The sequence below is a fragment of the Panthera uncia genome (assembly GCF_023721935.1).
Source record: "Panthera uncia isolate 11264 chromosome D3 unlocalized genomic scaffold, Puncia_PCG_1.0 HiC_scaffold_8, whole genome shotgun sequence".
NCBI lineage: Eukaryota > Metazoa > Chordata > Mammalia > Carnivora > Felidae > Panthera > Panthera uncia.
Genome location: NW_026057586.1, coordinates 81,018,080 through 81,041,651, shown reverse-complemented (window position 1 = coordinate 81,041,651; position 23,572 = coordinate 81,018,080). Strand labels below are relative to the sequence as shown.

The 23,572-nt window shown below is 52.5% G+C and overlaps 1 protein-coding gene across 1 annotated transcript; it reads left to right on the top strand.

The window, feature by feature from the left end:
- On the top strand, positions 1–22,363 carry OAS2 (2'-5'-oligoadenylate synthetase 2). Its single transcript, XM_049619315.1, has 11 exons — positions 1–224; positions 2,120–2,390; positions 5,362–5,540; positions 6,551–6,786; positions 7,503–7,644; positions 9,175–9,348; positions 12,010–12,292; positions 14,700–14,887; positions 15,954–16,192; positions 17,575–17,728; positions 18,629–22,363. Exons 1-11 carry the CDS (start codon positions 48–50, stop codon positions 18,710–18,712), a joined length of 2,127 nt encoding a protein of 708 aa, XP_049475272.1. The 5' UTR covers positions 1–47; the 3' UTR covers positions 18,713–22,363.
- Positions 22,364–23,572: the final 1,209 nt, after the last annotated feature.

Genomic DNA, 23,572 nt, shown 5'->3' with positions numbered 1-23,572 from the left:
CTCCTCTCTGCTGATCTGAGATCTACGGTTAGCAGCCGGCGGGAGCGATGGGCATCTGGGGGTCGCATCTGTACTCTGTGGAGCCGGAGAAGCTGGAGGAGTTGATTCAGAACTCCCTGAGGCCCTATGGAGAATGTCAGAAACAGATCGATGACACGGTGAACGCCGTCTGTGCCTTCCTAGAGGACACCAGGCAGATCCCCCAAGTGATATGTGTGGCTAAAGTGAGAGGAAGGCTGGGGTCAGGGCTTCTGGGAGCCAGGAGGTGCCGTGGCCACCGGAAGGAAGAGAGACATGGGGCTGAGCACCTTCTGGGTGACAGGCCTTGGGTGAGGCGGGCTTTGCCTTGTCCTCTGCGCCCTCGAGTGGGGGTGATGGATAGGGTGTGGCGCCTAGGGGCACAGCTTTACGGTCCAGCTCTGCCTTTACTCCTGCGCGCCCCGCAGCAGGTTGCTTAACCTCTCTGTTTCAGTCTCTGAATCTGTAAAATGGGAGAGGAATAATACGCACCTCAAACTGTAATGAGGCTTAAGTATATAATGTTCTTAGTACAGGGTCTGGTACATAGTTGGTGGTCAATAAATGAGCTGTGATTACCCACTGTTATCGTTTCTATCCTCCCCATGTTACAGAGGAGTAAACAGAGGCCGGTTGAGTTCGGTAAAGCTACCCGAAGGTGGCTCTGTGGTTTCTCAAGGGCAACAGGGGGCGTCTCTCAGCGGGTAGAAATGTTTGGTGCTATGGGCGTAAATCCCAGGGCTGAGGCTGGAGATTCCGGGCCTCTGGGGAGGAAAAGGTGCTGGGAAGGTGCTGGGAAGGTGCTGGGACCCTAGGGTGGGAGGGAGTTAGAGATCCCCCAGCAACCCCCTCACGCTCACTAGCCCTGGAGCCCCGCTTCTCTTCAGTCACAGTGATTTCTGGCCTCTGCCTTACGCATGCCCAACAGCCCCAGCAGGAAAGATACCTGGACACTCGGTGTCCTTTCGCCCTGGCCCAGATGAGGAAACTGAGGCACGAGGAAGTTATTTACTAGCTGGAGGCAAAGCTGGACTTTAAGCCCAGATAGTGTTGGGAGCATGAACCTTTTTTTTTTATTTTTTATTTTTTATTTTTATTTTTATTTTTTTATTTATTTTTGGGACAGAGAGAGACAGAGCATGAACGGGGGAGGGGCAGAGAGAGAGGGAGACACAGAATCGGAAACAGGCTCCAGGCTCCGAGCCATCAGCCCAGAGCCTGACGCGGGGCTCGAACTCACGGACCGCGAGATCGTGACCTGGCTGAAGTCGGACGCTTAACCGACTGCGCCACCCAGGCGCCCCTAATGTTTAGTTTTGAGAGAGAGACTCTGAGACTTTGAGAGAGAGACAGAGTATGAGAGGGGGAGGGGCAGAGAGAGAGAGAGAGAGCGAGGGACACACAGAATTTGAAGCAGGCCCCAGGCTCTGAGCGGTCAGCACAGAGCCTGGCGCGGGGCTCAAACCCACAAGCCATGAGATCATGACCTGAGCCGAAGTCGGACGCTTAACCGACTGAGCCACCCAGGCGCCCCGGGAGCATGCCCCCTGAACCGCTATGCATCCTGCCTCTCGGTGTTGTTAACTTTTTTTCTAATTAACATAAAATGTAAGAAAACCAAAGTGCACAGAGCTGAGTGCCCAGTCCGGTGGATTGCCACAAACAACATAACCTGTGTAACCTACACCTACCCCCCGACCCTCCTCTGTATCAGGTTGCCTGATATAAATGAAATCACGCACGGTGGGGCTTTAGCATGTGGCTTCTCTGACCCATCCTGTTTACAAAATTGATGTTGTATGTAGGCATGTGTTTATCATTTCGTTGCTGAACAGTATTCCAAGGTGCGAATACATCACATTGGTTCGTTCTATCATCAATGGCCGTTTGAATGGCCTCCAGTCAGAGGCTCGTGTGAAAAGTGCTGCTGTGAGCATCCTATTCAGGTCTCCGGGTGGTCAGATGGTGGCCAGCCACTCAATTTTAGGACTATGGTGACATTTGTGGCTTTTGCCTGATTTGAGAAGTGTTATCGCCTACGGGGGCGCCCTGTGACGCCCAAGGGTCCAGATTCTCACGTCTGCTTCTCCATCATTGGCAGGGTGGTTCCTATGGCAGGAAAACGGTGTTGAGGGGCAACTCCGATGGTACGATTGTCATCTTTGTGAGTGACCTTGAGCAGTTTCAGGATCAGAAAAAAAGCCAAGATGAAATCCTCAGCAAGATCTGGCAGGGGCTGAAAACCTGTCAGCTCACAACGAAGCTGGAGGCCAGAATGGAGATCCAGAAGCTCCATGGTAGGCTCATCTTCCAGCTGTCCACAAAATGGCAGAGCATCACTTTTAAGGTGCTCCCTGCTTACAACGCTCTGGGTGAGTGCTCCTGGGTATGGAGGGCACTGGTCGGGAGGGGTGTGTTGAGAAAGCGAAGCCAAAGAAAGGGGTGGCAGACAGCCATGTGGGTCCTCTAGGCTGGGGATGAGATAGATACCACTGGTATGCTCCAAAGTGGGGGACCACATACCTTCAAGAGAGGAGGTCCCTCCTGCCCTAGGCTTCCTCTCTTCTCTAGAACGTCCCCCCCCCGCCCCCATCTCCTAATTGAGTTTGGAGAGAATGTCCTAGACTCTAGAATCTAGAGCAGAGTTTCTCAAACCGTGACAAGCGCACAAATCAGCAGGGAACCTTGTGAAAAATGCAGGTTCCGATCCAAGAGATTGGGGCAGGACCCAGGACTCTATTTCTAACCAGGGCCATGCTGCTGGTCTGCACAACCATGCTTGGGGATTTGGGTGGAGTAAATGTTGGTTAGAGGAGAGGACGGGGCAAACATCTGGGAAAAGTTCAGCTGGGGCAGCATTTGGAGTCTGCTTTCTGACCAGGTCAACATCGAGGCAAAGGCAACTGGTTGGATGAATGGATGGTTGGTTGTTTGGTTGGATGGATGGATGGATGGATGGGTGAATAGAGGTACAGGCATATGGATGGATGGATGGATGAACAGATGGACGGACGGATGGATGGATGATAGATTGGATGGATGGATGGATGGATGGGTGAATGGATGGATGAATGGGTGAATAGATGTACAGGCATATGGACAGATGGACAGACAGATGGATGGATAATAGATGGGATGGATGGATGGATGGATGAATGGATGGATGGATAGATGTACAGGCAGATGGACAGATGGACAGACGGATGGATAATAGATGGGATGGATGAATGGATGGATAGATGTACAGGCAGATGGACAGATGGACAAATGGATGGATGATAGATTGGATGGATGAATGGAAGGAAAGAAGGGAAAGAAGGAAGGAAAGAAAAAGCTCAGCATGGTTTCCACTTAGTCTCAAGCACAGGTACATATAATCACAAACTTAAATGCCACAGCTGAAATTAAACCCTCTTTAAGCAAATAGGAAAACCGAAGGAAAGGAATGTCCCAGGGACACACAGCCAGTTACTGACAGAACTAGAATAAACGCCCAGATCTTCTAAACACCAAGCCAGGATGCTTTTAGGATGGACACACACACACACACACACACACACACACTTCGGTGACTCATATTCACAGAAAGGCAACCAAATTAGAGAAAAATATTTGGAAGGTAGGCAGCTCTCAGTTCCTATCCAGGTCCCACCCCTTACCCATTTTTGCCCACTATAAGATCAGACTAGAAATGGCTAGTTTACGGGGCCTTTATAGGATGGCAAGAGTTGAGAGGACGTGCCTACCTCAAACAAGGGCTGCAGTCGTGAAGAGACCCATTGTAACTCAGAATTCTTAGGAAATCCTCTGCTCTCCTCTTGTTCAGAGCATGGTGGCTGGGGACTGGGCCAGAGCGCCCTCTGCTGGGTTCACCCCAACCTGCAAGGATGGTGTGAAAACGAGAAATACGCTCTTCCTTGTATGTGGTGTCCAGAGGCTGCCACCAGATGGCGCTAGACTTACATCTTGCAAACCGAGATCCTTTTGGGAAAGGAAACCATGATTGCTTTCTGAGAAAAGTAACTTAGGGGTGAATTCTTAAATTCCTTTCTTTGCTAAATAGTTGCCCAACTAACGTGGCCTGTTCTGCACACCAGCTCCAGGCCAACTTCCACTGCTGTCCGGCTCCACGGCTGTCTCCCCAGGGTTTCGAACCCAAAGGCGAACTCTTCCTCTTACGTGACTTCCTAGTGTTTGCATTTCCTCACCTGTTAAGTTAGTGGTTAATCGCGCCAACCACGTGGACTTTTGTGGCCCTGGCATATTTCCCGCTACCTGAAAAGGCTTAAACTGTGTCTGGCATAGAGTAGGCCCTCAGCGAGTGTCAGCTACATTATTGCCATCATCGAGGAGCGTAGAATGCTCTCTCCCTTGACCCCCTCGGGTGCCAAGAGCCCCGAACCACGTGTGGCTAAAAGTAGGAAGTCAGTAACTATCTGTCAGAGCGAATGAAAGGAACAAGCTGGCTACTGGCTCCCCTTGTTTACGTGTTTGTACAAAGTGCTTGTAAGCAGTAGGGCTCGATGTAGCAAGAGTGGAGACCCTGAGGAAATCCTGGGACCTACTGACATTCCCCTCCCACTGCATTTCCTTCCTCACCCCACACCAGTGGTTCTCAAACTTCAGTGGGTGTCAGAATCACCTGAAACTTAGTTAAAAACAAAAAACAAAACAAAACAAAACAAACCAGAGTCCCGAGCTGTCTCTACTGCAGACCTCCCGCAGAGCTAATTGGGGATCGAGAGACCCATATTCATTGACTCAGGAGGCTCCTGGGCCCTATTCCAGAGAAGCTGTGCGGCAGAATTCCGGCTGGTTTGAGAGCCACTCTCTGGCATCATGGGATCTGCTTCTGAGGGGAGTGTGCCTGCCTGTTGGCCTCTGACCCCAGCCTCCAGTACCCTGCCTTCACCTCGCCTGCGTCCTCAGAGTCCCCGCACGCTTGGCTCTCTGAAACAGAACATTCCCTGGCTGGGCTCAACAGCAGAATATATTGTCTGCGATACAGGAACCCTCTTTTCTTCCAGGTGAATGCCAGCGGCTCCAAGAGCACTTGTTAAAGAAGCCGTCGTTCCCTGCTAGTTTGGAATTCTCCCTTCCTCATTTATAACCGTGCTTTCGATCCCTCTGTTTCTGCTGACCTTGTCTTGGGCCAGCGGTTTTCACGACGGTGAATGCTAGACCACGTTTTGTTACCTAGCGAGGCAAGCCGCCCCTCGCCTTTTGGGGGGAACACACCAGTTCCCTTACAGATGAGGCGACGGACGTGTGCTGTCGATTCACGACAGACCCCGCGGTTGGCTCCCTGAACACCGGAAGGTCTGTGCTTCTCTGTCGCTCCAGGCTTAAGTGAGAAGCCCAGCCCCCAGATCTACCGAGAGCTCAAAAGAGCCCTGGATATGACAAAAGCCCTCCCCGGCGAATTCTCCTTCTGCTTCACAGAACTCCAGCAGAAGTTTTTTCACAACCGTCCCAGAAAACTGACAGATTTGATCCTCTTGGTAAAGTACTGGTACCAACAGGTAACTTTCCAATTACGTCATCTACTGCCGGCATCCGTTTCCTTTCAAGTGAGAGCACTCCCGTCCAGCGAAGTAGGACCCCCAGGTATACAGCCCACTGCGTCTTTATGTCCCCGTAAGCAGCATCCAGATCGACATAGGACGCGTTCCCTGCGTCCCAGCAGCCGCTTGAAGCCCTCTCCCAGTGAATGCCACCCCCCCCCACGGCCACCGTCCTGACGTCCGTCCCCACAAATCAGTTGGGCTCTTTTTTGAGCTTGATATCAATGGAATGGCACCACGGGCGCTCTGTGTCTGCCACTTTGGGGTCGACGTGATGCCCGAGAGGTTCGTCTCCGCGGTTGCCTATACTCGCGCTCGCTCGCCGTCTCGTGGGATTCTGTTCTCTTGGTCCACAGCGCTTGTATCCGCCCAGCTAGTGGGCGTTTGGGCCGCGTCCACATCGGGGCTATTACGAATCAGGTTGCCACAGATGGTCCCTTGCACGTCTTTTCGTGAGTTTCAGCACTCATTTCTCTTGAATAAACACACAGGGTATAAGCTATATGTATGGATACGTATGTGTAGATAGATACACGTACACACGACGTATTTGTAGATGTACGTGTGTATATAATAAACACATACGTAGGCTATATTATATATTATTACATAGTATATAAAACACATAGCATTTACATAAGTATATCATATGCAATACGTAACGTTATATAATATTAAATACGTATGTAATAACATATACATTTCACTTTAGTAAGCATGGCCAACGTGAGTTTTCCCAAATGGCTGTACCTAATGACACCCCCATCGGCAACGTATGACAGCTTCAGGTGTCCCTTATCCTTGCCAGGACGTGACACTGTCCCTCCACCACATTTTAGGCATGGCGTCATGTTCGTCACTGGGGGGGATGGCGACTTCCCATAGATGTTCGACTCCTTGATTTCAGGCCCCCAGCATGGGGGGCCTGGATCCCCAGATGAGCCACTGCCCCCTCTCTTCTCCCACAGTGCCAGGCGAAGCTGAAAGAGTCACCCCCGCTGCCCATGTATGTTCTGGAGTTGCTGACAGTCTACGCCTGGGAACAGGGGTGCGGAGCAGAAAACTTTGACATCGTGGAAGGCCTCAGAACCGTCCTGGGGCTAATCAAACAGCAGGAGCAGCTGTGTGTCTACTGGATTGTCAACTACAACTTTGAGAATGACACGGTCCGGAACATTCTGCTGAGCCAGCTCCGGTCATCAAGGTACCAAGCGTGCCTCCACCCTCTCTCTCTGCCTGTTGGCCTGCACGTCAGGCTGTGTCCTTTAGAGTGAGGGCTCAGCCCCATTCTTCCTGGCCAAAGATGCACCAGAAGAATGCCGGCAGCTGTGGGTAGGGAGGCAAAGCAGGGTCTGTCCGAAAGGGGGAGCCTGACCAACGTTTTTTCGCATTCCAAACCATCGTCCTATTTTGTCTTGTCCCCAAAACAAACGCTCAAGAGGGGGTTCCCATATAGAAGGAAGGGACTAACCCCTTTATTATGTTATTTTTTAAAGTTTATTTGTTTATTGAGAGACAGTGTGTGTGTGTGGGCATGAGCAGGGGAGGGGCAGAGAGAGGGAGAGAGAGAATCCCAAGCAGGCTCCCTCGCTGCCAGCACAGAGCCCAACACGGGGCTCGATCTCACGAACCGTGAGATCGATCGTGACCTGAGCTGAAGTTGAGAGTCGGACGCTTAACGGACTGAGCCACCCGGGCGCCCCCGTTTTACTATGTTATTCGTAGAACATCTCTGCCAAGCAGAGACGGCAGGAGCTGAGGGTCGAAACTCTCAGACGAAGCACGTCAGGAGACGAAAGGAAGCTTGACTACTTGAGTCCAGGTTCCCGGACGCCCCGTCCAGGCCTCGTTCCCCAACACGGGTTTCTTCTTCTGCGTGCAGCCCAACTGATTTTTTTTTTCATCTAACGGAATTCCTAGGCCGGTCATCTTGGACCCAGCCGACCCGACCAACAACGTGGGCAAAGATAAGGCGTGCTGGCAAATGCTGCAACAGGAAGCTCACATCTGGTTGTCGTGTCTCAGCCCGAACGAGCCACCTGGGCCGTCGTGGAATGTTCTGGTGAGGGGGCTTCGCAAAGGCAGCTCGCGTCGCGCCGCAGGGAGGGCGGCCCGACACCCAGACTGGAGTCGGACCCCAAGAGCACCACATGTGGATGTCCTCGTGCTGCTGTGACAAAGGGGCTTACAGCGGCAGAAATTCATTCTCTCACAGATCTGGAGGCTAGAAGTCCAAGGTCAAGGTGGGGGCAGGGCTGTGCTCCCTCCGAAGGCTCCAGAGGAGGGTCCTTCCTTGCCTCTTCCAGCTCCTGGTGGCTGCTGGTGCTCCTGGGCCTGTGGCCCTATGCCTCCCGTCCCCGCCTTCATTTTCACACGGCCTCCTCTGCTGTGTCTTCACAGCCTGTCTCTGCGTCTCCCTCCTTGTCTTCTTCTTTTTCCTTTGATGTTTATTCACTTTTGAGAGAGAGAGAGAGACAGAGCGTGAGCCAGGGAGGGGCAGAGAGAGACACAGACACAGAATCCAAAGCAGGCTCCAGGCTCCGAGCGGTCAGCACAGAGCCCGACGCGGGGCTCGAACTCACGAACCGTGAGATCGTGACCCGAGCCGAAGTCAGATGCTTAACCAACGGAGCCCCCCTGGGCCCCCCTGCAGGTTAGAGATCTCAATCGATGGCTGCAGGTGAGAGAGCAGGTGGTTAGGTTGTTTAGGACGTAACGGAGCGGAGCCCCAGGCAGATATACGGCAGCCGCCCCGGCAGAAACTGGAGAGCTGGTCAAGCGGCCGACTGTGGGGCAGACACACTGGCTTCCCCTCCCATCCCCCAAAGGGAAGCACATCTACCAACACGGGATGCCCCTGCGCTCTCAGAGCTCGTCGGAGAAGGACAGTCCAACGAGAACGTTGTCAGTCTAGGCCACGGAATCCACTCAGTTTTCTGGGGGTCACGGGGTGCCCATGAGGCCGGCTAGAGGCCAACCAAATTCCACATTTCACAGACGCGGGACTGATTTACACCCAAAGTCCGGTAGGCGTGAACCTACCACTGCGTTTGGCACAGGAAGTTGAGAGCCACCTGAGCAAGGAAGTAGGATATAAGTGAGATTCCCAAATTCCAGGGCCCCTGGACAGGAAGGACCCGGCGGACGGGGAGCTCCCTGCCTGGATCCAGAAGGGATGTCGTATGCCCAGTCCTTGTCCCGACGTTCACTGGACTCTGGTCTTTGCTCTCCGACCTCGATTTTCCCGGCTTCCTAAAACAGCTTTTAAAAAACCATCCCCCCCTCCCAGCTTTTATTCTGAAAACTTTCAAACGTATAGAAAGTTGCAGAAATGGTTCAGGGAACCCCTGTGTCTATGTAGACGCCCAAATGTTTAACTTTTTACCCCTTTAGCTACGTCCCAGTGATCCCCATCATCGGTGTTGTATTTGTTGTTTCCACTGAGCCCTCTGAGTTTGCTGCCAGAGAAGGACGTGCTCTTAGCTCACCGCACGCAGCTCCCGGGGGCTGGGGGCTGGCTGCCACCCCAAACTCTCCAGAACGTTCTTGGGGTGTGTGGATGCAAGCACTGAGCGTTCTTCCCCATTCCCAGCCAGCACCACTGTATGCGACACCGGGCCACCTTCTGGATAAGTTCATCAAGGACTTTCTCCAGCCCGACAGAAATTTCCTGGACCAGATTGCGACAGCTGTTGACATCATCTGTAGATTCCTTCAAAAAAATTGCTTTCCACATTCAGCTACAAGAGTTCAGAAAACTGTCAAGGTGAGTACTGGCCTCTTTCCCACGGGGTCTGACCGGCAGGGAGCGAAGCGGTTCCGGAGCCCGGCAGGCCCGCCCTGCCAGCGGCTGGAGGGCAAGGGACGCGGGAGGCAAGCCGGGGAGGTGGGCACCTAGGACGCTGGCTGTCAGTAGGGGGCGCCCGTGCGCTGCGTACGTCATTGACAGCACTCCGTTGGGTTTCCTGGGCCGCCCCTGCTCTTGGGTACCTGCCCGTCTCCTGCCCCTGCCTCCCCATCACCTTCTCCGTGGGTCTCCTCTTCTGTCACGTTCTCACCTTCCCAGCACAGGGGCTACAATTCAAACCCCGGCAGGTCCCAAGCTCCGTGTACGCTGAACCGAAGAGTAACCTCTTTCTTGCCTTGATCACCCGAGTCTGATTCATCCTGTCAACTGAGCTAGAGATTCAGCAGACTGGGTCATTCTTGTCCATGGCTCGAAGGCCACGGGCTAACACGCTTCCCTCCGTCTGTGCGTCAGCGACCAGATAACCAACCGAGCCACCCAGGCGCCCCCTCCGTCCCACCCGAAGGGAGCAGGGAAGCGCCCATATGCTGCCAGACAGACCTGGGTGCTTGCTGCCCCGAGACAGGTCTAATATCCCATAAGCCAAACGTGGAGTCAGTCAGATGTCTCACAGAGGCTCATCGGGGTGAAAACAGGCTGAGTTCATGGGCAACGTTAGAATTGTCAAGGCCTGTTCTTCCCTTCCTTCCCGAGATCCCCATTAACACAATGGTAGAAAATAAGAAAAGGTACGATGGCACACTGAAGGAGAAGAACATAGGAGGGTGCCTGGGTGGCTCGGTCGGTTAAGCGTCTGACTTCAGCTCAGGTCACGATCTCGCGGTCTGTGAGTTCGAGCCCCGCGTCGGGCTCTGGGCTGACGGCTCGGAGCCTGCGGCCTGCTTCAGATTCTGTGTCTACCCCTCTCTCTGCCCCTCCCCTGCATGCACTCTGTCTCTCAAAAATAAACTCTAAAAAAGAAGAAGAGAGAACCACGGGCACACAGGAAGGTGCTTGCTTTCTTCCTGAAGCTGGTTGCGAGCTGGAAAGTGTTGTCTGCTGGGTGACAGGGAAGGAAGGTGTCACCTGGAGAAGGTGAGGAGGGGGCTGTGACCCGGGAGAGGCCGGCCGAGGCCAACACCTGCAGACCAGTTGCGTGAATGAAGCAGGCTCGAGCATCTGATACAGGAAACCGAACACCCTCCCCTCACCCCTAACCCGCTGCCGAGCATTTACTAATCGTGGGTAAAACAAACGTTTTCCCTGCAAATGTCAGGTGAACTTTCTGGGGACAACCAGGGCAGCAAGTGTGGAGGTTGGTGCCCTGAGCAGACCCCACCACACGTGCACTAGGATGGTTCTCCGTGAGGCAGCTGGCTTCTCTCCAACTCGCCCTCAAAGATGCCGATAAGCTAAAGAGCTGTGCCCACAGGCTGAGCCCTTCCAAATAGGCTGAGCCGGCATACTGCCTAGGCTGCCTCGTGCAGGGGTGGCCAAACCAGGGCCAGGGAGCTAAAAAATGAACTGACAGTTTTACAGAGTTGTTAGAGTAGAAAGGGAAGGAGGAAGAGGAGGAGGGAGAGAGAGGGAGGGAGAAGGAGTGAGGAGGAGGGAGGAGGAGGAAGGGAGAGGAGGGAGGGGGGAAGGAGGAGGAAGAAAAAGAAGAGGGAGGAGGAGGAAGGAGGGAGGAAGAAGAGGAGGGAGGGGAGGAGGAAGAGGAGGAGGAAGGGAGAGGAGGGAGGGGGAAGGAGGAGGAAGAAAAAGAGGAGGGAGGAGAAGGAGGAGGAGGAAGGAGGGAGGAAGAGGAGGAGGAGGGAGGAGGAGAAAGGGAGAGGAGGGAGGGGGGAAGGAGGAGGAAGAAAAAGAGGAGGAAGGAGGGAGGAAGAGGAGGAGGGAGGGGAGGAGGAAGAGGAGGACGAGGGAGGAGGAGGAAGTGAGAGGAGGGAGGGGGGAAGGAGGAGGAAGAAAGAGAGGAGGGAGGAGGAGGAGAAAGGAGGGAGGAGGAGGAGGAGGAAGAGGAGGAGGAGGGAGGAGGAGGAAGGGAGAGGAAGGAGGAGGAAGAAAAAGAGGAGGAAGGAGGAGGAAGGAGGGAGGAAGAGGAGGAGGGAGGGGAGGAGGAAGAGGAGGAGGAGGGAGGAGGAAGTGGAGAAGCCTCTGTGGCAGGGACATACATACCCCACACTTAACTATCTGACCCCGTACAGAAAGTTTGCAGACCCTTGTACCTAAATCATGAATATTCATCCCGGGATCCCCAGATCCCCAGAGGAAACACGAATGAGGGAACAAATGAGAACTTTTAGCGTACTGATTGCATCCAGTTTGATTTCTCTCAGGTCACAGGAATCCAGACAAAGCTAAATACCCTTTAGGAGGCATCTCTAGAAAGTTGACTTGAGCAGCAGGTAATTTGCAACTAGCCCATCCGTTGTTTGTGTGCAAATAAGTATATCGAAGGGCATGAGAAAACCTTTGGAGCCAAACTATCCCAGGAAAAGGTGAACATCCTGCTTTGAACTCAGCCCTGACTGGACCCTAACCTGGAACTACCCCCTTGGCAACCTCACTGGCACCGGCCCACGGGGGCAAGGGGCTCAGGGTCTAGAAAATGCTCTAACTCAGCTTGCCTTTCTTCACTAGGGAGGGTCGACCGGCAAAGGCACAGCTCTGAAGACGGGCTCCGATGCCGACCTCGTGGTGTTCCCAGACTCGCTTAAAAGCTACACCTCCCAAAAAAGTGAGAGGTGCAGGATCATCAAGGAAATCCGTAAACAGCTAGAAGCCTGTCAGCAGGAGAAAAAGCTCGAAGTGAAGTTTGAGATTTCAAAATGGAAGGCTCCCAGGGTGCTGAGCTTCTCTCTAAAATCCAGAGTGCTCAACGAAAGGGTTGACTTTGATGTGCTGCCTGCATTTAATGCGTTAGGTGAGACCCCCCAGACCTCAGCTTCTGGAGGAGGACGATGGGGTCTGGGGTGATGGGGCCAGGCGGGTGGAGGGAAAGCCAGGTGACTTAGTGATGATGACTCACGGGTCTAGTGCCCCCAGCAGGTAGCAGGAGTCATAGCAACAACACCTTACCCCTGTGGACATCTTTTTTTTTTTTCTTTTCTTTTTAAAAAAAATTTTTAATGTTTATTTTGAGAGAGAAAGAGAGAGAGCGCAGGCTCCAGGCTCTGAGCTGTCAGCACAGAGCCCGACGCGGGGCCCGAACCCACAAACTGTGAGATTGTGACCTGAGCCGAAGTTGGACGCTTAACTGACTGAGCCACTCAAGCACCCCCATCCCCATCATGGACATTTTCATTCTCCTTGGTCACTTAAGTATCCCGAGGATGTCCAGCACCCACATCTTATATGGGTCCTGCGGTATGACTCATAATACCTATCAAAGAATGGGGTACAGAGGCGTTCTGTACACATTTATAGATAAAACGCTTCAGGTATTAGTGAAGGAAATTAACAAACAGACTGTGGGAAGAATTCTGAAGCAAAGGCAAGAAATCTGAGTGCCGTCAATCTTAGGAAAAAAATCTACTTTGGAAATCCAATTCATGAATGACAGATACATCACTTTGTATTAACAGAAACCAAGGTGAGGCGCCTGGGTGGCTCAGTCGGTTGAACGTCCAACTTCGGCTCAGGTCACGATCTCACAGTTCGCGAGTTTGAGCTCCACATCGGGCTCGCTGTTGTCAGCATAGAGCCTGCTTTGGATCCTCTGTCCCCCTCTCTCTGTCCCTCTCCAGCTTGCGTATGCTCTCTCTCTCAAAAATAAATAAATCTCAAAAAAAATTTTTTAAGAAAAAAAAAGAAAGGCTATTTCAGACATTCTTCAAATCAGAATCAAGAAGACTCTGGTACCTTCCCTCTGAATGGTTCTTAGTGTCTCTAGAGAGGAAATAACAATATAGATTAGGGTTTGGCTAAATTTTTTGTTGTTGTTGTTTTAGTGAAAGCAAGGTGGCAAGTATTTTCAGCTTTGAGGACCATACAGTATCTGTCACAATTACTCAACTCGGCCACTGTACCCTGAGAGCAGTCAGGGACAAGACGTTAACAAAGTGCATGGCAGCGTTCCAATAAAACTTTATTTGCAAAAACAAGAAGTGGGCCAGATTTGGCCTACAGGCCATAGCTAGCAAACTGCCCATCGGCTCAGTCTGGAAGATCTTTCTGGGGTGATGAGAATGTTATATACCTACTGAGAGCTTGAAATGTGGCCAGTAGGACTGAGGAACTAAATTTTTAGTTTTGTTTCCCCTTAATTAATTTGGATGCATATAACCACATTGGACAGTGCAATTCTAGATAATACTTTAGTAATAGCAGCTGCATTCATATAGACTGTATAATTTTTAAAAATATCTCATTACTCTGGAGATGCTCCCAGTATCTTAGACATCAGTCATTCAAATATACTAATAGAGTTCCAAGTCATTTCCCAGGATTAATTATATTGGTGAAAAATGTTTGAAAATGGTTACTTTTTAAAACTTAAATTCAAGTTAGTTAACATACAGTATAGTCTTGGCTTCAGGAATAGAACCCACTGATTCATGTCTTACAAAGGACACCCGGTGCTCATCCCAAAAAGTGTCCTCCTTAATGCCCGTCACCCATTTAACCCACTCCCCCACTCTACCCCCCTCCAGCAACCCTCAGTTTGTTCTCTGTATTTAAGAGTCTCTTATGGTTTACCTCCCTCTCTGTCTTTATCTTATTTTTCCTTCCCTTGCCCTATGTTCTTCTGTTAAGTTTCTCACATTCCACATAGGAGTGAAATCATAGGATATCTGTCTTTCTTTGACGTATTTCACTCAGCATAATACCCTCCAGTTCCATCCATGTTGTGGCAAATGGCAAGATTTCATTCTTGTTCATGGCCGAGTAGAATATATATATCCTACCTTCTTTATCCATTCATCAGTCGATGGGTATTTGGGGTCTTTCCATACTTTGGCTATTGTCGATAGGACTGCGATAAATATGGGGGTGCACGCGTCCCTTCGAAACAGCACACCTGTATCCCTTGGATAAATTCCTACTCGTGCAATTGCTGGGTCGTAGGGGAGTTCTATTTTTAACTTTTTGAGGAACCTCCCCACTGTTTTCCAGAGCGGCTGCACCCGTTTGCACTCCCACCCGCAGCGCATAAGCGTTCCCCCTTTCTCCGCATCCTCGCCAACATCGGTCGTTTCCTGAGTTAATTTTAGCCATCGGACAGGTGTGAGGTGGTATCTCATTGTGGTTTTGATTTGTGTTTCCCTGATGACGAGTGATGTTGTGCATCCACATGGGAAGGCACAATCTCAATATCTCCCCCGTGCTAGGTCAGCTGAACTCCGGCTCTATACCCAGCCCCAAGGTCTACGCGGAGCTCATTGACCTGTATAAATCCTCAGACGCCGAGGGGGGAGAATTTTCCACCTGTTTCACGGAGCTGCAGTGCAACTTCGTGGCCTTCCGACCCACCAAGCTGAAGGGTTTAATTCGTCTGGTGAAGCATTGGTACAAACAGGTACGACTGCTCGCATTCCAGCGATCCGGTTATCATTTTCATCATGCTCTGTGACCTTCACATCAGTACGTAACCAGTGCTCTGTGTGCCCACGCTCTCCCACACTGGGGGGCTGAGCCACTTTCGGGAATCTGTCCACTGATCCTGACTGTCTCTGTGCGTCCCGTCACCAACCCCCATTAAGTGGGGCGAGGTAGGGAGCACCCCCTCCCATCAACACTGCCGCGGGTGGTTTATGTTACCTTTGCTTTGACACCCAGACAACTCCGCAGGACCCCAGGTTACTCTGCGTACAAAGGGCGGATGAAGTTGGGATTTGCGTGCCTACAGGTCAGCGGCACGGCTGACCTTCTGCTCCGCGCCCATAAGAGGCACAGATGCCATCCTTGGAAGACAGGCGGGACCAGGGGCTGCATTTTCTCTAACCGTTAGCCTGCCTTCGCTTCCGTCACCTGTCTCGCACACAAGGGAGTGTCCGAGATTTTCCATGACAGCAGACCTCCGGCACAGTGCCGGCTCTTTCCTGAGACGCCTCCTGCCTGCGTCCAGCTCCCTGAAGCCTGAGGCGGACGCTGGGCCCCGTGGTTTCCATCCCAGAAGCTCAGAGAAATGGCCACACCCCCAGCCCCGGGGTGCTCAGAGGGCTTGAGGCTGCGCTGTGACCTTGAGCAAGTCCCTTCCCCTCCCTCACCTGCTTGTCTTCATCAGAAACGTCCATCTGTGCCTGCTTGGTGGGGTGGCCAGAGGGTTAGGGATGACCCGTAGAATGTCCGGCCCACAGCCAGCACACGGCAGGGGTTTTCTCAACGGTAGCTGTATTACAACTCCAGGGAGTTCTAGATGGTCGGAGCACAAGGCAGAAACCTGCATGTGCTGCTGAGGGAGCCCCTGCAAAGCTACCCTGCTCAGACCTCCCCCAGACCATCCCGTGGGCCCTGCGGCTCCTGACCCAGTTGCCCTGCTGGGGCCCCAGCGGTCATCAGCGTGCGGTCTCCGGCAGGCTGGCTGAGCTCACTGCACCTCCCTGCTCTCGCCAGTATCGTCTGACGTCCCCCTCTTCCCTCAGTGTGAAAGGAAACTGAAGCAAAAGGGGTCTCTGCCCCCGAAGTACGCCTTGGAGCTGCTCACCATCTACGCCTGGGAGCACGGGAGCGGGGCAGAGAATTTCGACACCGCCGAGGGATTCCGGACGGTCCTGGAATTGGTCACAAAATACCAGCAGCTCTGTGTCTTCTGGACAGTCAATTACAACTTTGAGGATGAGACCGTGAGGAACTTCCTACTGACCCAGATCCAGAGAACCAGGTGCTCCAAACCCTACCCCTTCCTTTTTTTTTTTTAAATCTTTATTTTTGAGAGAAAGAGAGAGAGAGAGACAAAGCATGAGCAGGGGAGGGGAAGAGAGAGAGGGAGGCACAGAATCTGAAGCAGGCTCCGGGCTCTGTGCTGTCAGCACAGAACCTGACGCGGGGCTTGAACTCACAAACCGTGAGATCATGACCTGAGCCGAAGTCGGTCGCTCAACTAAGCCACCCAGGCGCCCCCTGCCCCTTCCTTTTCTTAACCTGACTCCCTCCAATGCTATTTCAGCGACCCGGATTCTCCTCCCTGGGGTCGTGATTCGTGATTCCCCATGTTTGAAGCAGAAGAGGGAGTTTGGTGGGGGTGGAAAGGCGCCGACCAACAGAACTTGCCATAGTCTCTGGGGAGAAACTCCTCGGGGCTTGGGGATGGGAGAAAATGTCATCCAGGAGGAGCAGAGAAGGAAGGACCAAGGTACCAGGAGCCTGGGATGCGTCCATCTTTCCAGGTCGAAGGGAAAGTGTGGATTCGTTAGCAGATCTTAGAGGTGTGGAAGTGGAAATGCATCCCTGAGAAATAATGCTGTCATTCCTTCATGGCCGATTCATTCTACCAGAGGGAGTTTTATTACATCAGATTCTACCTACCCTTTCAGATCTGTACCCCACAAGACCGCTATCCTTCAAGAATAGCGGGGAACCTTAGTGTATCCATTCAGTGCCCCCAGCAGAGCACAAAAACAGAGGATGCAAAAAGAAAGAAGAGAAAAAAAAAGCTTTGAGAAGGAATAGAGGGGAAGAAGGAGAGAGCAAGATACCATGGGCTGCCTCCTGTGGGTGTGGCCCACATGACATCATAATTGATTCGATTCCGCGTCATTTTTCAACTGCCCTAACGTGAAGGAAATGTGTATATTATGCCATCCTGTGTATACTGTGTATACTAAGCGACACCTTTCAAAAACACTTCCGACAAATGTAGTTGAATTCTAGAAAATTACTTTGAGCTATATCAGAATATTTGAGTTACTGGCGTCTAAAACATAGGACACATTATTTTACAGCTAAGAGTAGAATGGGGCCCCCGTTCTGAGGCCACCGGTTTAAAAACATTTTTTAAATATTTATTTAGTTTTGAGAGAGAGAGAGAGAGAGAGAGAGGGCAAGCAGGAGAGGGGCAGTGAGAGAGGGAGACACAGAATCCCAAGCAGGCTCCAGGCTCTGAGCTGTCAATACAGAGCCTTGAACAGAGTGGGGCTTGAACTCATGAACCGTGAGATAACGTCCTGAGCCAAAGTCAGATGCTTGGGCCAGTGAGCCACCCAGGCGCCCCTGAGGCCACTGGTTTTAAAAAGTATGCGTGTAATGCTCCTGCGTCTTCTTCAGGCCCGTGATCTTGGACCCGGCTGACCCCACTGGTGACGTAGGTGGAGGGGACCGATGGTGTTGGCATCTTCTGGCAAAAGAAGCTACTGAATGGCTGTCCTCTTTCTGCTTCAAAGATGGGACTGGATATCCTGTACGATCGTGGAAAGTGCCAGTAAGAATAATCTAAAGGGAGTGTCATCCAGAGATTACCCTGTGACAAGCTTAAATCAAAGAGCTTCTCCTGCCATAGCAACTTGGAATTCATTCGGCCACAAGTAACAGAGAGCCCAACACAGGAGCTGACACAGTTTGGCTTTTTCCTTCCCGTTACAAGAAATCCTAAGGCAGGGCATCCAGGGCTCATGCAGCAGCCCCACGGTGCTTTCCTACGAGCGGGTCTCCTCCCCACGGCACTGTTGGCATTTAAGGGTCCGACGGTTCTTGGCACTGGGACTTGTCCTGGGCTGTGTAAGGTGCTGAGCAGAATTCCTGATCTCTACCCACTAGAGGCCAGTAGCCTCACCCGCCATTGCGACCACCAAAAATGTCTCCAGACATTGCCAAATGTCCCCTGGGGCATCACCAGCTCTTTCAGGCTCCACCCTCTTTATTTGTCGAGTTTAATTCTGTTAGTGCCGCACCGGCAGGTGGCAGGTCCCATCCCAACAGGAAGAACAGCCAAAGGGAAGATAATAACCGCTCAGGGTATCTTATTAGAAGCCTCATCCAGTAAATTCTCTCACATCTCATGGCTGTATATTGTAGGACAGTGAGCTACATGCCAGATCTCTACCCACTCGACGCCACAATTAAAAATGTCTCTGGACATTTGCCTCATGCCGTGCGGGGAGCAAAATGCCCACCCCCCGGGTGAGAACCCAGCTTTAGAAGCTAACTCTGGAGTTTGCTTCAGTGATCAAGATCCCCACTACGGCCAGTCCGCAAAAATTGTCCCTGGGCATACTGACCTTCTCAGATACACTTCCTTCTTTTTTTTTCTGACTTTTTTAACCAACGCTTGTAACGGCTTAGCCTATGTGTTATTCTCGCACGTGTATTTCTTTCTTTCTAGACAGTGCAGACTCCAGGAAGTTGTGGATGTTCTCACTCAGAAGTCCTAGGATCCTGGAATGCTAATGCTAGAAGAAACTTCTAGAGGTCATCTGGCAGCTGCTTTTCAAAGAACCAGTTCGCTGCGTAGAATCGCAATCCTTGGCAATCTCCACCACTCCGTCTCTCGCTTCTTCGGCTCCTCTTGAAATCAAGACCACTCAGTCCTTCATAGCGTCACCCTGCTGAACTCTTGCTCTGTAAGTGACCCACCTTAACAAAAATACCTGCTCTCATCCAGCTTCGTGGGCGCCATATTTCTCTCAGCCATTGTGTTTCATGGGCACCATATTTCTGTCAACCGTTATATGTTTTCCAAGTCGCTCCTTCCTTTTCTTTCAGGCCTTAGCACAGGGATCTCTCCGTGTTCCCAAAAGGAAGCCCTTCACCGGCCGCTCGGTTCCTATAATTCCATGACCGTGCTCTCACGCTCCTCCCCATTGCCCGCCTCTTGTCTGTTTCCCTCCACCCCTGCTGCACCTGCTGAATTGAAGGTCTCCCCAGCCAGTAGTGAGCCAATGTCTTCTCTGGCCCTTTAAACCCTCCAAAGGCTTGGATTATAACTGTTGCGTTACATATATAATACATATATATAATATAATAATGCGTTACATGTATAATATAATACATGTTGTCTTTTCCTTCTGAGCCTACATTTCCCCCCATCCATGAGTGCCTTCTTGCCAAATCTAAAGGCTTTATGCTCTGGCTTTAGCTTCAGAGATACTTGAATGTCTAAGCGTTTTAACCTCATCCATCCACTTAAAGTTTTATTACTACCACATATAGTAACTGTCACATAATAAGGAATGTATCTAGTCTTTGTCCCCAGATCCTGGCACAGAGCTTCAGAACCCCTTGGAATTATCTGATAGGAGAGTCTTTTCCATTCATAAGGAGCCCCTTCCAACCATCCCTGAGTTTATGCTAACTAGGTTTGGGCCCTTAGGTAACAGCTTCATGGGAAGGACTGGCCATGCCCCAGAAATGCCAGGCGTGTGATTAGAGGGTTGCAACCCCCAGCCGCGTCCCCCCCCCAACCTCCCAAGAGGAGAGGGGGCTGGAGATTGAGTTCAAGCACATGGCGAACGATTTAATTAATCGTGGCTCTGTAATGAAACTTCCAGTCCAGACTCTGGACAACAAGGCTTGGAAAGCTTCCTGGTTGGTGAACATATCAGGGTGTGGTGAAGACGGTGCATCCTGACTCCGTGGGGAAGGGAGTTTCTGCACTGGGGACCCTTCCAGCCCTCACTTCCTGTGGCTGTCCGTCTGTATCCTTTATAATAAGATGGTGATTTAAGTCTGGCGTTCCCCCTGAGTCCTGTGAGTCATTCTAGCAGGTTATTGAACCTACAGGGGGTCATGGGAAAGCCCTGAATTTGTGGCCAAGTCCGACAGGAGCGCGAGTAGTCTGAGGCCGCCTCTTGCAGCTGGCATCTGAGGAGGGGGCGGTCTTGCCGGGACCTGGCCCTCTACCCCATGGGGTCTGCACCAGCTCCAGGTAACGTCAGAGTTGGACCGACCCGCAGGACGGTCATGCCAGTGAGCCGGTGTCGGGATATACCACCGTTCTTGTCCCAGGACAAGGGCAAAGGAACGAGCGATGACCGAGGTTGAAGAAAGAACGACCGCTGAGTTCCCATCTACGCAGTCTACAGCTAGTTACCAGACCCTTCTAGACGCCCGAACTTGCACTGGAGACATAGACAGGAGACCATAAGACCCTGCTGCATTCCTCACAGAGCTTATGACGTAGTTAGAGGTACATCTCGTAAATCCCTCAAATAAAGATGAAGAACTATTGACAACCTCGGGCTAAGCGGTCAGCATGGAGCGGATTAAGGCCTGTAGCCATAAGGCAAGCGACTCGCAGAGTCCCAAAGGAAGGAACCACCCTGGTCCTTTTCTGCCAATGTCTTCTCAGCATTCAGCAGACATTTAAGTTCATTAAGAGCAAAGAGAGCATTCATTCGTCACCATCAAGAAACCGACGGCCATGGGTCAGCACTGGGAGGAACGAGGGCACCAAGTCTTTTTTCAGAAATTGGCAACTAACGGGGGCGCCTGGGTGGCTCAGTCGGTGAAGCGTCCGACTTCGGCTCAGGTCACGATCTCGCGGTTCGTGAGTTCGAGCCCCGCGTCAGGGGTTCCAGGCTCGGAGCCTGGAACCTGCTTCCGGTTCTGTGTCTCCCTCTCTCTCTGCCCCTCCCCCGCTCGTGCTCTGTCTCTCTGTCTCTCTCTCTCTTAAAAAATAAACATTAAAAGTTTAAAAAAAAAACAAGTGAAAGGGAAATGAGCCAAGAACATAGCAAGAATCCAGTTAGGCACAGTGCAAGGTCAAGATCCCAGGCCCGTCATCCGCTCTCAGTTTCCCTGGCAACGAGGCCCCCCACATACCCCAAAGGAAGTAAGCGATGTTGACAAGCAGGGAAAATGGCCAAAGGCCCAGGAAGTGTTTGGGAAGAGTGTGAAAGGCAGACCACAAGTCAGGCCACCAATGGGGAGAATTTGCAGATGAAAGGACTGTCTGGGGCCTTGTCTGCCGGAGGGTTTCAGCTGCTCTGAACCAAGGCTTCTCCGGCTAAGCTTGGTCGGGTCGGAGTAGGTAAAACTTATCACTCTCGTTCTGTTTCTTGATATCAGTGCCCGCGGTGAATCTCATACAAGGAGAAGATGAAGAAAACTTACTCTCTGTCTTTGCTGGGGCTGCCCTGGGGGAGCTGGCCTAGATCCACCCAGAGTGGGGTGTAGACCCGTGAGAGCTAGCCTGGGTCCGCCCAGAGTGGGGTGTAGACCGGGAGAGAAGCCCTGGGAGCAGAATAGGAGGACTCCAGTAACCCAACCCGGCACGCGTGCCTCGGAGGGAGTTCCTCAGAGATGTGCTGGATCCGAGGCCTCTCTCTTCCCTTTCCCTTCGCTGTGGGACCGGGATGGGGCTTCCAAGGGAGAACCTCTGGTGTTCTGAGGGACAAGGTTCCAGCTGCCAGAGCAGGGAGTCATGGCCAGGAGGAGGGGAAGGGCTCAGTTGTTGTGAGAGCGTATGCGGGCTGGGGGTGGCGGGGTCAGGCAAGGGGACCCTTCCCCAAGGCCTGGCCACGGCGATGGCCAGAATAATGGGAGAGCCAGCAGGGGCCACTGTGAGCTCTGACAGAGGGAAGAGCAGACCCCACCCAAACCACGGGAGGCCTGGGAAAGCCAGCATGCATGTGGCAGGCAGAACACGAGCCCCCCCAAGATGTCCGCACCCTCCTTCCTGGAGCCTGTGAATACATAACCTGGCCTGCCAAAAGGGCCCCCGCAGATGTGACTGAGTAAAGGTCTTGAGAGGAGGAGAGGTTTCTGGGTGCTCAGGTGGGCCCAGTCTCATCACGGGAGCCCCTACAAGCAGAGCCTTGAGGGGCCCATAGTGTCTGACTCTTGATTTCCGTTCAGGTCATGATCTCACGGTTCACGGGTTCGAGCCTCGGGTCAGGCTTGCACTGAGAGCACGGAGCCTGCTTGGGATTCTCTCTCTCCCTGCCCTTCCCCTGCCCATTCTCTCTCTCTCCAAATCAAAAGATAAAAGGCAGAGCACCTTTCCCACCCAAGTTGGAGCGATTCGGCTAAAGCAGCAGCAGCAGGACAGGAGTGACTGTGGCCGGTTTGGAGATGCAGAATCCTGAGTCAGCGAAGGCGGATGGCCTCTAGATGCCGCCAGTGAGCCCCGCTGACAGCCGGCAAGGAAACGGGGACCTCAGTCCTGCAAGCAGGCAACCTGAGGGCGTCTGGAAGCGGGTTCTCCGGCAGGTAGGGACACGGCCTTAGGAGACCCAGTGCAGAGACCAGCCAGGCCTGCTGGCCTTCTGACCTACAGACGGTGAGATAATGAACTCACATGGCTTTAAGCCACTGAATCTGCGGGAATTTGTTTTGGTCGAAGCCATCTCAGGTGGCGGACAGGTAAGCAGCCGGGGACCGGGCGCCCTGGGGGCTGTATCTGCCCAGCCTGCAGCCCCGGAAGGCAGGTCACGTGGGAGAGGCACCCCTCTGGTTTCCTCCTCCGCCCTCCACACCAGATGTGGGGGAGCTCCCGCACCAGGGCGGGGAGGGAGAGCGGCTTGCTATGTGCGCCTCATTTCTTCGTGCTCCCTCCGCTCCCCCTGCGAAAGGAAAATACTGGTTTTCTTACAGTTGTCTCTGTGATCTCACTTGGAGCGTGTCAACCCACTTGCACGGGGCGGTTTCACACTCCCGGTCAATATCGCAGGCCTGCAGGGTGTGGGACTCGGGGCGGGGACGGGGGCGCCATCCGCCCTGAGCGGCGTCCGGGGTCCCGCTCACACCCCCACCCCTCCTTCTCCTTCCTCCCGCGCCTTTTTCTTTCGCGGCTCCCGCACCCTTTGCTCTTTGCTGCCATCGTGTGGTGATCGGGAGAATTAACCTCGCGCGGGCGGGAAGCAGGAAAGTCCCAGAAACCGGTTAGGTGTGCTTTACGTAAAGTCAGTGAAAGTGCCTGGGGAGGGAGGTTCGTTTTGAACCTCGATCCAGGCAATAAGGCCTCTTTAAACAATCTGTTATTTCCACATCCCGTTCGTTAACTACTCACGAGGAGCAGAGAAGGGAAAGGCGACCAATGGCTCCAAAACAGGCCTGGGGACACTGGACGGACGCTACTGAATTAATCCGCTGAGGTATTTCTGCAATCATTCTGTGCAGTGCATTCGAGCGAGAAACACGCCTTTCCCATTGACCTCGAGTGTGACCAACAGGGATGCAAGTCTTCGAGGCTGGTCGGCTTTCCCACTTTTAAGAATTCCCTATTAAAAGATTAATGCAGGAGATCCTAAAACACTGCTGGAACTGTATTCATGGATTGGGAGGCTGAATGCCGTTCAGATGACAGGGGCGCCTGGGTGGTGCCATC

Bases quoted from the DNA above. Each gene is read 5' to 3' on its own strand.
- OAS2 (XM_049619315.1), top strand. From the start codon at position 48: ATGGGCATCTGGGGGTCGCATCTGTACTCTGTGGAGCCGGAGAAGCTG. The intron at 2,391-5,361 runs GTGAGTGCTCCT...CTGTCGCTCCAG, and splicing joins CCCTGCTTACAACGCTCTGG to GCTTAAGTGAGAAGCCCAGC. The intron at 9,349-12,009 runs GTGAGTACTGGC...TTTCTTCACTAG, and splicing joins GAGTTCAGAAAACTGTCAAG to GGAGGGTCGACCGGCAAAGG.